The sequence below is a fragment of the Benincasa hispida genome, chromosome 8 (genome assembly GCF_027475165.1).
Source record: "Benincasa hispida cultivar pf3 chromosome 8, pf3_genome.v1.1, whole genome shotgun sequence".
Classification (NCBI taxonomy): domain Eukaryota; kingdom Viridiplantae; phylum Streptophyta; class Magnoliopsida; order Cucurbitales; family Cucurbitaceae; genus Benincasa; species Benincasa hispida.
In genome coordinates, this window is record NC_143485.1 from 34,447,352 (window position 1) to 34,463,768 (window position 16,417).

At 31.5% G+C, this 16,417-nt stretch overlaps 1 protein-coding gene across 1 annotated transcript; it reads right to left on the bottom strand.

The window, feature by feature from the left end:
* Positions 1 to 4,878: 4,878 nt before the first annotated feature.
* Positions 4,879 to 9,902, bottom strand: GHR1 (Leucine-rich receptor-like protein kinase family protein). The gene is made up of 3 exons (XM_039038919.2): positions 7,775 to 9,902; positions 6,115 to 7,659; positions 4,879 to 5,697 (listed from the first exon to the last, which is right to left on the bottom strand). Exons 1-3 carry the CDS (start codon positions 8,832 to 8,834, stop codon positions 5,117 to 5,119), a joined length of 3,186 nt encoding a protein of 1,061 aa, XP_038894847.1. The 5' UTR covers positions 8,835 to 9,902; the 3' UTR covers positions 4,879 to 5,116.
* Positions 9,903 to 16,417: the final 6,515 nt, after the last annotated feature.

Below are 16,417 nucleotides of genomic sequence, written 5' to 3' on the forward strand. Positions count from 1 at the left end.
TTTTAGAAACCAAAGGATGGTGTACAAATTATAGCCGTTGATTAAAGTAAATATTATGATAAATGTTTATTAAAAAATAAAAAAATAAAAAAATAAATAAGTCTCTTCTCCTTCTCCCTTTAGACACATATAAATAACAAGGTTCATTTATGAATTACCAAAAGAAGGGACTTTTGCCTTCATCCAATCAAATCTTTTCTTTAAGAAGATTCTCGAACACAATTTATATACATAATCGTCGACATTAGGTAGGAATGCAATATATACCGTCTAGGAATGCTACAAATATGAGATCTTAGCTTCATTTTGTCCATCCAATCAAAACCTTCTCCTTTTGAAGATTCTAAATCGATAAGTTTAGAAAAAAAATAAAAAATCTAAATCTCGGTGTCAGATCTCGCTCGAGATCCACCAAGAAAAACTCTTTGAACGAGTTTTCAAAAAATGTGCTAATTTTATAAGGTAAAAACTTAAAAGTGTTATTTCTGACAATTTTCCCACTACTTTGTGTGTTTATTTTATATTAACATGTGGATTACTTTTAGTTTTTTTTTTATAGTTCAAATTTTATGAGTTAAAAGTAGAAGTGTTCAAATGACTTGATAACCCGAATAACCCGCACTATTCAATCCAAATTGTAAGAGGTGGGTTGAGTTAGTTTTAATTTTGGATTGGGATAGATTGAACTTTTTTATGTTTTTCTGGGGTTGGGTTACGTCCGGATTACACTTTTAAAAATTCGGGTTGACCCAACCCGATCCAAATTTCTAATATATGTATTATAATCCATATATATTTTTTATGATGTTTGTATGAAGTTTGTAATACATATCTTAGATTTTGATATTTAGTAGTTGAGTTTTATGAAGCTTTAATTATTAATATGTGTTATATACAAATTTAAATATTTTTAAGTTAATAAAAAATACAATAACAAAAGAAAGAAAAATAAATAAATAATCTGACAACCCAGCCCAATTCAAACCGAATTTTATGGGCTAGGTTTGGTTGGATTGGATTGAAGACCCTATTTGAGTCATTTGGTAGCTAACCCGAAGGGTTGGTAAAAAAAATTCTCAAACTTAACCGAACCAAACTATGAACCCCCTAGTTAAAAGGATGACAAAATTGAATTTTATTGAGAAAATGTTAACAAAATAATTTGGGTTATATAATTTGGCTTTTAGTTAAATATATATATATATATATATATATATATATATATATATATATATTTGTACTTTATATCTAATTTAAACTCTCATTCTGTGTAAATGTAACTCTAGCGGAATAAAATATATATCTTATAATATCATTCTAAATAGTTTTAAGGAAAAATTTTTTAAATATACCATCATTAATTAGATTATAATTCTACAGATGCAAATGCTTATAATAAAATAAAAATAGATAAGCAAACATAATCTTTGAATGTACTCTCAAATTTAAAATTGTTAATAATTATTTTTCTTTTATTTTTTTATTAAAAAAAAAAAAAAAAAAAAAAAAAAAAAAAACCCTCTCCCACACTATGATGTAAGCTAGTGTTAAGAAATTTTAGAAATAAACCACTACTATTAAATTTAGCTATGAAAAGAAGAAAAGGCAAAAGCTTTAAGAATATAAGAAAATACCATAAGGAAAGTCCAACACAAATTTAAATTTAATATAAAATACATTAATAAAAGTTGAAGAACGTTTATTTGTAAAAAAGGAGACAAAAAGTTGCAACATTTATCTGATTTTTTTTAATTAAATTTATGTGATTTAATAATATTTATGTTTTTCTTTAAACATTTTCTTTCTAGAGTACAATAAAATTCAAAAGTAAAACATTAGACTCTAGATAATGATAATAAATACAACAAAAATATAAATGTATAATTTTTTTTTTTAATTTTTAGTACAACATGTGAGGGTATGGGAATTTAAATCTCGAAAATGAGTACATGTTGAACTTTTTTATTTTTAATTGTGGTCTCTTCTTAATTAATATTAATAATAGTTTATCATTCCTTTTTTCCCTTCATTCTTTTTTTTTTTTTTTAATGTTCATGCTCTCACTCAATAGAATGTTATTGCTACATGACATTGTGAATTTTAATTCCATTCCAACTTTCCCTTTTCTTTCATAATTATTCTTTTAGTATAATAATTGAGGGATGTGGATAAAACCTCTAAAATCTATGGTAGAAGGTCATGTGAGTTTACTCTTGAACCGAACTAACTTAAACTCTTTCATAATTGTTGTTAAAGGTTGATTTTATATCTTAACAATTATAAAAAATATATTCAATCTTCATCTCTAAGATATTAAAATTATGCAAATTCTTTGATAAACAAAAAATTGTAGGGTTAGTAGTCCAAATAAATTAGCCAAGATAGAAAAATAGTTAAAATGTAAATGACTAAATTTAAAATATTAAAATCATATAGACTAATTTAAAAAAATATATATTAATATATTAGAGACTAAAGCATATATATTAATCTATAAATATATTTAACAAACTAAAGAATATTATATTAGAAGAATGTATAAAATTAATCTTATTGAAATTTTAACAAAATATTCAGATATTAAAAATTCAAAATTCAAATATACATCCGATCTCCCTTCTTCTTCTTAGCCTATGTGGTCTTCCAAGAGCTCTTCGAATTATGGGGGGCCGAATCATTGAACAATTGGTAGATGACCATAAATTAGAGTCATTAGTGTGATATATAATTGAACAATTTTTGCTTTATGTTTGCTGTTGGTTATTTTGCAAAATAAGCCTAAATTAATTGTCAAAAAGTTATCCACCTCTAGGTTGTAGGTTTAGTTTTCCCACTTTGCATGTTATAAAAAATATTAAAAATTTATATTTGAATATTTTATAATGCATTTTAATTAGTTAAAAACACAAGGAGTGGGACGAGATAGAAGAAGTGTAGGTGAAGCAACAAGAAGTCTCTCTAGATCCTGATGAATTGGTTGATGATGCACCAATTCGAGGGATTAGACTGTTAATGAGGTGTATGTGAGAAGTAGTATAACTATGTTGGAGTCTGCATGGTATGAAGAAGCTAAACGAGATCAGAAGTGGATGGAGGCAATGAAGGAGGAGCTAAGAATGATAAAGAAGATCAAGACATGGGAGCTAGTGGAAAGGCCTACAAACAGAAAAGTGATTGGAATCAAATTGGTTTTTAAGACCAAATTGAAGCCTGATGACTCTATGAAGAGCTCAAGGCTAGATTAGTGGTGAAAGGGCATGCACGAGTATAGAGAGTTAATTTCTCTAAGACTTTTGTACTTGTTACAAAGATGGACACAATCAGATTACTATTGATTGTGTCAGTTTAATATAGATGGAAGGTGTATCAATGTGAAGTCAACATTCCTAAATAGAGTGTTAGAAGAAAGATCTATGTTAAGCAACCAGATGGGTTCATCACACCAAGACAAAAGCAAAAGATTTATTTGTTGGAGAAGGTTCTCTTAATGGGTTGAAGCAAGCTCTCAAGGTATGGTATGGCAAGATGAATGAATACTTGATGAACTTGGATTTTGTAAAGAGTTTTAGTGAATCCACACTCTATGTGAAGAAATTAAGTATTGATATTTTGATTTATTGATGATAAGAAATGATGGTGCTCAAATAGGAGTGTTCAAATAAGAAATGATGAAGGCATTTGAGGTAATTGATTTAGGTCTGATGCCTTAGTTCCTGGATATGGAGATTCAACAAGGACAAAATGAAATATTTCTTTATCAAAAGAAGTACGTGAGAGAGATATTGAAGAGGTTCAATATGGAGAGTATAAGAATGTAAACACTCTAATGATTCAAAAAGAGAAGTTGCAAAAGGTTGATGGAGCAGAACGTGCAAATGAGAATGTGTACAGAAGTCTAGTTAGATGTCTCATGTATCTCACATCCACTAGGTCTAACATCATGTACATTGTAAGTGTCTTATCTAGATTTATTTATTGTCCAAAAAAGAATCACATGGTTGCTACAAAAAGGGTTCTAAGATATCTTAAAGGCACATTGTCTTTTGGGATAAAATTTAGCAAAGTTGAGATTTTTGAGTTATGGGGTTACTTAGATAATGAATGGGTTGAGTCACTTGATGATATGAAAAGCATCTTTGGATATTGTTTCACTTGACTATAAGTGTTTCTCATGATGTTTAAGAAAACAAGATACAGTGGCTCAATCAACTACAAAAGTTGAGGTCATTGCAACAATTACAACGGTAAACTTATTTGATTGAAGAAATTGATGCATGTCTGATGTTTAAAGCAAGAAGAGAGTGTGAATGCAATGTAGAATCAATCTACATTAACTATTTCTTTAAATCTAGTTTTTCATGAAAGAACCAAGCACTTTAAGATAAAACATTGTGTTTTAAGAGATGCAAATGGAAAGAGAAGTTTAACTGGCTCATTGCAACTCAGAGAATCAAATAACAAATATTTTTACTAAGTCTTTTTGTGTTAGTCGTTTTCTAGTTCTTAAGAACAAGCTGAAAAATTATTTTTAGTTGTTTGAATTAGTCTAAAGTTCTAGTTTCTAGCAAAGTAGTTAGATATCCATATTTAGAGTTAAGTGGCTAGTTTTGTTAAATATCTATATTTAGAGTTAGTGGCTAGTTTTGTGGAGTTAAATTAGTGGATTTTGGTTCATTCAAGCCCATTACATGAGTTGAACTGGAATGATTCAAAAACCCCAGTGGATCAAGCATCTGAAGCCCATTTGTAAAAAACAAAACAAAACAAAGCAAACAAACCAACAAAACAAAAATGATAAAAGACCAAACAAAAAGAGACAAAGAATGCCCTTGGCTTGAAGTTCACAAGGTCAAAAAGATCAAAAGTAGCCCGGTGGGATGGGACAAAAGGTGGGAATTTCTTGTATCCATCAAAGCATGTTCTTTTTTTACAACTTTCAGTACAACTGATTACACTAACAAGGTCAATGAAACTGAGGGAATGGAAGAAGCTCTTCCTTCATCTACCTCAAAAAAGAGAGCCTAATCTAATTCAGAAATGAGAAGCTAATGAGACATTAAATTCCCAATTAAAGAAGAAAAAAAAAATATATCAAACAAAAGAAACTCCACTCTATCTATATGGAGGAAAGATCTTCATATATAGTCTTGATACCTGGTCTTTCGGATACCGTTCGAATACATCGTAAAGCTATACCGAGCACCTCCTTCATACCCTTCTCTGCTGCTGCATTGCTCATTTCGGGTAATAATAAGGTATCGAAACAGTCAGAGCCCCGCCCTTCGGCCACCCGTAAACGCACCCAATCTGTTAGATCAACTCCTCCCTCTTCACCAGAGATCACATCACCGGCACATCTTCCAGTTAGAAGTTCCAAAAGTATCACTCCAAATGCATAGACATCAGACTTGAAGGAGGGCTGTGGCTTCTTGGAAGCTGCCAACTCTGGGGCGCGGTAGCCTAAGACCCCAGCGTCGAGAATTTGTTCAATGGTGCCAGCATGAGTCATGAGGCGATGAAGGCAATAATCAGCTACTCGAGCATTCAGGTCTGCTCCATCTAGTAGTACATTTGTTGCTTTAAGATTCCCGTGTGGAACAGCTCGATCGAAATGGAGATAGTTCAGGCCACGTGCTATATCAACGGCTATCTTGAGCCTTTGAGCCCATGTCAAAGGACCTTTTCTTCCCGGGCGATCTGAAATAAAGTTTGGCAGGAAACCATTCAAAATTGCAAGAAAAAATCATCTGAAGATCAGAACTGAAAGATCCCATGGAAAATGAAACAAGCAATCTTTCATCGATTATGTTTGAATCAGCACAGCAGTATAAAGAAAAGTTTTGAACACCCCAAATCAAGTATCTTGTTTCAATCTTGTTACCTTGCTCAACACAAAGAAAGCATGCTTCCTAACTACCAATTAGTTCTTTTGATGTGACAGATAAATAGGAAAATATATTGGTCTATTTCAACTTTTCCATCCTATAGCAATAGCAATGACAGAGATTCACAAGCTTTACTAGTTCAATTCAATAGAGAGTAATTTTCCATTTTCACTTGGCAATAAATATATGGTTAAAGCAGAATGGAAAAATGAATTAAGCCAAGAGTTACCATATAGAAAGACTGCAAGGCTTCCAGGTGAGATATAGTCCGAAAGAATGAGCTTCTCATGCTGTGTAGGCCCCCAATAATACCCTCTTAAGCCAACGACGTTCGGATGCCTGATATTTGCAAACTTTTTAGCCTCCTTAGCAAATTCCTTTCTCTGCTTCGCTACACCTTCTCTCAACCACTTAACCGTCAAGAACATCCCACTCTCTAGTGTTGCCCTGTAAGAAGTTCCATGGCTGCTTCTCCCTAACACTTCAGCTGGAGCTCTTGATAGTTCCTCTGGTGTCAATGAGATTGAATCGTCAAGAAAATGAAGTTCACCAACCAAACGATCAGGTGATCTCACATCCAGTCTTGCAAGGTTTTCAGCAGTAAATGAATCGCCTGATTCAGGTGACCAAGAGAAATGACTGTTCTTCGCTGGGGAGAAACCAGTTCCTGCTGCTAGTTTCTCATCGGGGCTGATTATCTCAGATGATGACCCTTTCCTTGAAGTCACAAGGTCCTCAGCTGAAACAACCAGATTGCTACCGGCTCCAGTTCCACCAATGCCGGAGGAGCTTAGAGAACTACGTCTATGAGTGTCCTTAGTACTGGCAAGCTCAGGAGGATTTTTCCTTGATATGCAGATGTAATGAAAGAAAATAGCAAGGAGGATAATAATAACCAATGCAATCACACATGAGACAATTATTATTACTTTTACAATTGTGTTCATTTTCTTTCTCCCTGATTTACCATCTGGATTATTGCTTGATCCAGGACTATTTGGAAGAATCAGTCTAGAATTTCCAGGATAGAATGAAGAACGTGGAAATTTTCTCAGATTTTCAGGGACAGTTCCCGAAAGATCATTAGATGAAACATTGAAGTTCTGAATATCACTTGACAAGTTGCTTGGAAGGGGACCTGTGAAATGATTTTGTGATATATCTAATGAGATCAATGCACTCAGATCGGACATAGACGTAGGCAAGGATCCAGAAAAATTGTTTCCAGCAATATTCAGCATTGTAAGGCCAGTTAAAGATATAAATTCATCAGGAAAATAGCCATTGAGCTGATTATGAGAAAGATCGAGAACCTCAAGGTTAGCTTGACCTGGGGAAGGAAGCAAGAACTTAACAGCGCCGCTGAGTAAATTACTTTCCAGATAGAGCTCTTCCAAAGTGGAGATTGTGAGCAAATCAGCCAACAAAGGTCCATTAAACTGGTTAAAGCTCAGATCAAGGACTTGAAGCTTCGGATACTTGGTAATAGCACTCGGGAGTGAACTACTCAGAGTATTATGGGACAAGTTTAGAAAATTTAACCGCAAGAACTGTGGAGTTACGTCAGGTATTGGCCCTGTCAAAAGATTCTGACTGAGATCAAGGAATTCAAGGTTCCCCCACTTTATGATCCTCGTTAAATTTCCCTCAAATTTGTTGTTTGAGAGATCAAGCACAACACAACTTCCAGTCAGCAATGGAAGTTCACCAGTAAGCTGATTGGACGACAAATTGAGGACGCGTAAGGTGGTTGATGTGATCATACTTACTGACCCTGAATGATAAACCAATCTGTTAGCACATAATTAAAGTAGAACCACGAAAAGCTACGTTAAAGAATATAAGAAATTAGCTATAATATTAACTAATGTAAGAAGCAAGTTAGGTACCTGAAAGATTGTTGGCGCTCAAATCCAGTTCAGTTAAAACTGAAGCATCTCCTTTTAATAGGTTATTAGGAATATCTCCAGAAAATCTATTGTTGCTCAGTTTCAAGATTTGGAGATCATACACAAAACTAAAACCAGGTAGCTCTCCTGAAAGCTGATTGTAACTTAAATCCAACGTTTTCAAGTTTTCAAACAGTGATACCTCGCCTCCATTAACCAATGATCCAGTAAGCTGGTTGTGACTTAGGTTTAAATGCTTGATGGAATCAGAAAGTCGAGGCAAAAACTTCCCATGCTCCTTGTCAGAGCTCGTTAGCATGTTGTTACTGAAGTCAACATGAGTGGCACCAGACAAAGTGAAAAACTGGACATCTAGTGTGCCATCAAGCATATTACCATGCAAGTCAAGCACCTCAAGCTCTGAAAGGAGCTCAAAACCCTTTGGAATCCTCTTAGTAAAACTATTGAAAGATAGATCTAGATATACCAAGTTTGTCAGTTTAGTCAATGCTGTAGGCAGAGAGCCAGAAAACGAGTTACGACTCAAATCCAGTGATAGGATTGATTGAAGATCAGCAATTGGATCAATATTACCCGAGAAGTTGTTGCCAGCCAATGATAGGTTCTGCAAGCTAGTTAACTTACCAATCCCCTCTGGTAAGGATGAAGAAAAAAGGTTATTCGAAATATCAAGAAACTCTAGACTTTGAAACTCAGCTATATTGTCTGGCATCTTCCCTGTTATCGAGTTGTTCGACAAGGAAAGCTTTGCAAGTTTCGTGAGGTTTGAAAACACATTCAAATCTACATCAGCAGAAAGTCCCAAATTATCCAACACCACTCCGGCAACACTTCCACTGTTGCAGACAATCCCATTCCAAGAAGAAGGACAGCCATCAAAATCAATGGACTCCTCATTCCATGAGCTAACAACAAACCCTGTTGGATCATGCTTGATACCCTTCTTGAACTCAAGCAGAGCCAAGATATCTTGTGAAGGGAGCTGAGCCATGGCAGAAACAAGCAAGAGGGACACCACCAAAATCCTTAAGGCCCTCATTTCAATGCTACTCAGAAAGCAAAAGAACCAACAGATTTACCCCAAAAATCACTTTTCAGGAAAACAACAAATCCAAGACAACCCCCAATTTTTAGATTCTTACAAGTAGCAAGCTCAAGCCCACAACTTTACAAAATAAAGCAAAGAACATACAGCAACAAAACTCAACAGCAAGCACAGAACCCAAATACAGAAATGCAGAATCTCGAGGGCATTCCAACCAAAACCACCACACACATTCTAATCTTCAACAGCAAATAAACCAATATGCCTAAACAAGCAAAATAAACAACACCAGCCTTGTATCTTCAGAGATATGAGCACAGTACAGCATTTCCTCACAAAACCCCTTTTTTCAGAGCAATGCAGCCACACCCTTAACCAATCCCCTCAAGAAAAAACAAAAACTTGGGATTTCAAAGAGCATAAAACTACTCCATACCTTTTCTCACTGCCTTGAGACACAGTGCAGTGAGCAAAGCAAACCCAAGAAGAATAAAATAAGAGAAATGGAGAAATGGGTCTACAGATAAAGAAGTAGAGGGCATTAAAGAAGATGGGACCAAAAGATTTAGCCACCCAAAAACCCTAAGAGAAGTGACTAAGCTGATTAGAGAGTGGAAAACTTGAGATTTCTCTTTAATGGAAGGCGTAAAGGATTGCTCAAAACAAAGAAAATGGGGTTTGTCTTTACACTCACAGTTAAACCCTCTTTACTGAAGCTGGGAGTGCATGTGAGTGACCCAAGCAAGAACCCCACTTTGCTTGAGCATTCTACCGATTAAAGAAAAACAGGAAAAAGAATTCATGGGGAAAACCAAATTAAAATAAAAACAAAAACCCCTAAATTTAGATTCCTTCTTTTGAGGAGGTCCAGTGTCAGCTCAGCAGACAGCAAATACGAGCCTACGCGGGAAAATGCTGTAGATTTTCCTGGGTGAAATGGTGTATTTACCCGCCAACGTCGAAAATGGAGGGTGTTCCAATTTCTTCATCTCGTTTCTCAGCGGAAGGAATTTTTAGAAATTTGAAAATAATAGATTTTAGTGAAAACTGAAAACAGAGTTCGTTTGATGTTTTTCAGATGTGTGTTTTTGTTGCACATTTAGTGTGTATTTTGTAACTTTTCAAACATTTAATTTAAAAAACAACTCTGTTGTTTAGAAAAAAATATATAAAATACTTTCGGAATATATTTTAAACAGTTTTTATAAAAATAATTTAAATAAAAAAGACTTTTCTAAAAAAATATTTGTTTCTCTAATCAATTCAAACAGTTTTAAAAATTTTTAAGAATTATTTTCAGATATAATAAAATAAACTAACTTATTTATAAATATAGTAAAATATTATTATCTATTAATAATATACAACGGTAAATATCTATCAATATCTATCAATGATAAACAGTAATAGATGTAGTAGTCTATCACTATCTATCACTGATAGACATTTATATTTTACTATACTAAAAAATATTTCTAACGTTTTTGTTATTTAAAATAATTACCTAATTTTTATCTTAAATTTAAATCATTATTTTAAGTGTGTTTAAAACGGTATTTCTGAATAATAAAATTAGTTATGATTATTTATTAAATATTGGGTTGATTGTCAACTGTTATTAATTAATTAATGAACACATCTTGTGTTAAAAAAATATATAATTATTATTTTGTAATATTATATAATTTATAAATACATTATATGATCCATATATTTAATTTTTTAAAAAAATATTTGAGTTTATGATTTGAAATATCATGTTTCTATAAGTTTTTATAGATATAATGTAATTCGACATTTTAAAATTTTAAAATTTAAATACGGATATACTCAAAACATCACAATATCATTTTTAGAAATTACATTCTTTTATCACAACATTTGAAAATAATTTTTAGAAACATAATTCATATTGTCTATCAAATGCATATTTATTGAATTTAGTGAATTTGAAAACATAAAACGTAATCCGAATTACACAACCAAACATGCTCTTAGCATTTCACTCAATTGTACATGTTCTATTTTATATTGTAATTATGTAATGTAATACTTATTTACCAATCAAATTTTACGTTTAAACTTTGGAGCTCAATCAATCCAAATCTTCAAATATGAGGATTGATGTAAATTAAGAAATATAATAATCAAATAATTCGCATCGGTTTTTCATGTGCTTGTATTCCTAGTTATCTACTTGTTTGGAAAGAAATGTTTGATAATCATTTTTACCATTATTTTGGAGAAGAACAAATTTGTTTAAGGGAATTTAAACTTACAAATAAAATGTTTAAATTTATTCAATAATCATAGTTTATGATTTAAATGGTAGGATTAGAGTTTTAATTAGATACAATTAAAATTTATATGTTTGTCATAATTTTTAACATAACAAAGGTATGGTGGGATTGAAGTACATTGACGGCGGCTTCATGCTAGGCTCTTACAAATATAAATGGCTAGTTAAGAGATATTTATTTTCTTTAAGACCGTGAATTTAATTATTTGTGATTTAAATAATATCACCAACCTATATTAATTAGCATATACATTCATTTATTTCAAAACTATAAATTTGTTATATGACTTGTTTCAAAAGAATATAAAAAAATACAAAAAAAAAAAAAAAGATTAACGAAAAGAAAATTCTTATAAATAGAAAAAATCCAAAAATATCTACACAAAAGTTATTTTGCTATAAAAGGTAAATATTTTTTTTATATATTTAAAAAGGCTCTCTAACAAAAATGGGGTGTTGTGTTTATTTATAGAGTAATTATTTTAAATGGTTAAACTGTTGAAAATATTTTAAAGTATAGTAAAATTTCACTGTTTATTAGTGATAGACCGCGATAGACATAGAGATGTCCACGGGGTGGGGCGGGGCAAGGGATGTCATTCCACATCCCATCCTCGTTTCCCATTTCGTGGATTCCCTGCAGGGAATTCGCGGGGATCGAGTTCCCTACGGGGAATTTTTCCCTGTTACTTTTTTTTAGAAATAAATAAATAAAAATCAAATTATTCACACATATATAATCTAAATTTAAACATTCAATTTAAACATATTCATTATCTTTCCCAATAAATATTCAAATCTGAAATTTAAAGGTAATATTTATATAGTAATAATAATAACATAACATTAAATAACTATATTAAATAAATATGTAAAAGCTAATCGGGACGGGGACAGGGAATGCATTTCCCGTCCCCATCCTCGTTTAGCTCACGGAGAATTTTTCTCCCCCACTCCCTCCCCCATTCCCCGCTTAATCGGGGAATCCTCACCCCATTCGGGACGAGGCCCCATCCCTATGGAAAAATTGGACATCTCTAGATAAACATCCATCACTAGTATTGGTAGATGTCTATTATAGTTTATCACAATAAATAATGAAATTTTGTTATATTTATAAATAAGTTGACTCATTTTCCTTTATTTGAAAACCATCCTTATTTTTATTTTGTTGAGTTCATTCAATTGTATTTTTTTATACTAGTTGAATTTTACCAATTATATATTTACAAACCTGTAATTTTTTTTCTTTTTTCTTTGTATTTATTTATTAGTTTAGGCACGTGTGACTATATAAAATGCATACCACATAAACCTAGTTTTTTCCTTCCATAAACCTCATAATTTTAAAATAAATAAAATTTAAAAAAAAATTATCACGTCCTTATGGGGACTTTATTTTGGTGTTTCGTTGTTTATTTTGTCGAGCATAGTATTGACTTTCCAAGTAGGGCTTATAAATTTAATAGGTGAATTTATTATGCTTGCTCAAAAGATGTAAAGTAATATTTGGGAAATCAGGGATGTGATTTATGAAGCTCGAAAGAGTAATAATGCCAATATAGTAATTGTATTTAAAAGAAGATGAAAAATGTTATTCCTTTCAACTCGTTTGATAACAATTTTGTTGTGATATAGAGAAAACGTGAAGAAATGACCACAATTCCCTAAAGAAGATACAAAATTTAAAGACTACATTGAGAAACATGAAACTCGATGCAATTTATTTTTTCGTTGAGTGATGTGCAAGGACGTACAATGATGAAAAAATAAATTAATTAATATACGTCTTTTATAAGATGCAATTCGTGTGTTGTCTTTAAAAAAACGCAACAAATAAAAATGGAAAAAAAATCACATTTTTTAAATAATTTTTAAATAGAAATAGTTGCAAATGTAACATCAGATCCAAAGTATTTGCAAATATAATACAATACAAAAAAATTTATAAATATAAAAAAATTTAGATTCGGCTCTCAATTATAAATGATAGATCATAACATTAATAAGAGTATTAGTGATATAGTTTATTGTTAATAAAAGTTGATAGTTTTATTTTATATATTTATAACTTTTTAAAATATTATTATATACTTCATTATTAATTCTAATATTACGACACAATGTAACTACTCTTCTAAATATCCCCATGTATTTACTATTTTTTTAACCGACCTAATTTAACATTTAGTCGTCGATATCGTCATGAATTATTGTCGGCATTTTTTCTTTTTTAAATGAAACAATTTCCATTTGTAAATGAAGTGCCACGTGGGAAAGGTAGGACCCACAATTCCCTTTTGACCAGGGTTTCTTTGCTGACTCATTCCCATTGGCCCAGCTCCAAACAAAATAGAGGTGGAAGTAGGTGCAAATTATAATTGGTGAGACTAGAAAGTAGGACCAGGTTTTTCAGCCAATAATAATGAGACACGTGGACATAATTTGTCTTTACTATGTAGTTCTTATCATGCTGTTGTGTATGGGGAAAATTTGTTGTAAGCATTTGGTTATGCGAAATATTATTACATTTTAAGAATTGGGGGAAACAATAAAAGTGGTCCCTACTCAACAAAAGCCATTATTTTATTTTATTTTTAATTTGAGTTTGTCTTTTTCACCACTTTTTTCTTTTTGGGATGGCTTTTTTGAAATTAAAAAAATCATTAATTTGAAGGTGGCTTTTTATGGGGGGTTTTAATTAAATTATTTATTAATGTTTTCATATCATTTCAATATTTCCAATTTTATGTTCATGGTGCATTTTGATGCAATCTCACTGACACTAGAATAAATGTTAATAAGTGACTTTGACAAGATTGAAAATAGATTCAAATAGGAGGTGGAGGGAGATTTTACCAATTTTATGAGGAAGGTGTTTGGGCATCAATTTTATAAGTCGATATTAAATAATTTAATTTAGCGATACTTATTATTATAGTTGATACACTTATCAAAGAATTTCATCTTATAATTATGTTGGAAATAATTTTTGGACTTAGGCCCATGAAAAAAGTTTGGAGGAGTGGAAAAGCTTTGTCCCACATGGATAAATTTAGAATTGTCTAGAGAGTATAAATATCGAGGCATTCCAAATAAAATTTCAAATTGTGTTTGTACTTTCACCACACGTGTATTGTCATTGCAATTGTCCATTGGACCTAAACAAGTGGGTTTGTTCATTCTTTTATAATTTATGAACAAATGTTTTGTTTTTTTATTGTCTTAAATTATATATCCATGATCCTCTTCGAGCATATATTGTTGCCTCTAAGGCTATCCACTTATTTGGATGACATCGAGGATTCTACCAACATGGCTCTAGATATCTCTATGATGGTGATCATCCCCTTATATACTCAATATGGGACTTTTGATCACATTCCTAATGCTGTTTTAAGTTGACATCTCAATTAAGTGTTTGAAATTTAAAAGTATACGTGTGCAAATGAAGAGTTACAAAAAGTTAACCATACAAAAATAATCACCAGAATTCAATTAAAGAATGCATCACAAATAATGGGGACCAACTTTATATTAAAAGCCAAGAACAATATGGACAGTGACAACACTTTACCCTGAAAAATATAAATATAAATTTTGTTATATTACATGATTAAAAAATTAACAATTTAATTTCAAACAAATATTAGAATGTCGATGTTATATCAATGTATACGGATAAATATCGATAAAATATCAATATCGATAAGTATTCTTGTAAATAAAATAATCATTTAAAATATTCAAATTTAGTTATTGTCCTATAAAAAAAAATGTATTGTGTAGTATATTAAGTTTAGTGTTTAACAAGCATGTCACCAACATTTTCAAATATGGCAAATTGTTGAGTCCCTAAAATCACATTAGTTTTGCATAAGGTATTTTTTTATTTAAAATTTTATATTATTCCAAAATTACCCTTATTGGATTCTATTTCCTTTATCGATTTCCAAAATTTTCTTTAATCTCTCGCGTTTTATGCCTTTATCGATTTTCTTTTCTATTTCTTCCCTTTTCTGGCATTGTGATTATTTGAAGAATTTGATGATTTGAAGTTGCGATTTTGTCCATTTTTCGGCTTAAGTTTCAGATCTCGTCCATTCTTCCATTCTTTCAGATTTCGTCCTATTGAATCATTTCTTCTTAAGTTGCATGATTCTTTGAAAATTCATACAATTTATTCTTCTTCTTCTTCTTTAATTGATCACATCGATTCTGTCTTGGATTTTTTTTTGAAGTTTATCATCATACGATTTATGTCTTGTATTGCTTTATAAGTTTCTAGATATATTTGTTACATTGGTTGTAGATTTATGGCAATATGAAATTATAAAGGTTTTTCATAAATTCTATATTGTGGAAGAAGAAACTGTCGGTTGTATATTTTTTAGTACAATTTTGGATATCTCTATTTTTTATATGAAGTATAGAGTTCATTAAGATATTTTTAATATTGATCTTGTTTTGTTTCTTATGTTGGTTCAATTATGCTTTCGAATAATATATCAATGACACGATATACTTATATTTCATGTATCACTAAGCTGATATAATTACATATCAATGTGACTTATAATTGATTTATATGTTTTTGCAGTATTTTGTAATTATGGCCAAGCTTCCAGCAATCGTATTTCATAGTGGTCAATGGGATGATCGATAGTGCTATATGGCTGAATACAAAACTATTTGTATTTTGGTTGATGGACTAATGATATTTGAGTCGTTTGTTAATTTCAAACATAACGAAATTTAGCTTGATTCATCTCATTACCATATATGAATATGTTGAAAATTATCAATTGTGACTTACCTTAATCTAGGCTAGAATTATACTTTCCTTAATTATCATACATTTTGTGTGTATATATATTCATGTAGTGTTCATTGTAAATCAACAGATGAATAAAATACCAATGTTTTAGCATGGTATCAGAGCCCCACACATGTAAGGTTTAGCCAACCTCTTCTTGACGTCTAAAACAATACAACATGGATCAGGTTGTCATCAACTAGATCCATCTGTTGTCGTCCAGATCAGACCTGCCCACATCGTCGAACATCTGTTCAGCATAGATCAGACTTAACCCGTGCAATCCGTCTGTTTCGTAGTGTCATCATCGACCAAGCTTCACCGTCGATCGGATCTATCCTGTTGCTGACAAGATCCAACCTTCACATCTGACTTAGTGCAGATCGAAGCAAATTCGGACGTTTGCGTCAAATTCAAAGCAAATTCACCTGTTGACTAGTATAATCCTTCATTTTTTGCTTC

Coding starts and splice junctions, on each gene's coding strand:
- GHR1 (XM_039038919.2), bottom strand. CDS start 8,834: ATGAGGGCCTTAAGGATTTTGGTGGTGTCCCTCTTGCTTGTTTCTGCC. Junction 7,660..7,774: donor GAGCGCCAACAATCTTTCAG/GTACCTAACTTG, acceptor TTTATCATTCAG/GGTCAGTAAGTATGATCACA. Junction 5,698..6,114: donor CCTTGCAGTCTTTCTATATG/GTAACTCTTGGC, acceptor ACTTTATTTCAG/ATCGCCCGGGAAGAAAAGGT.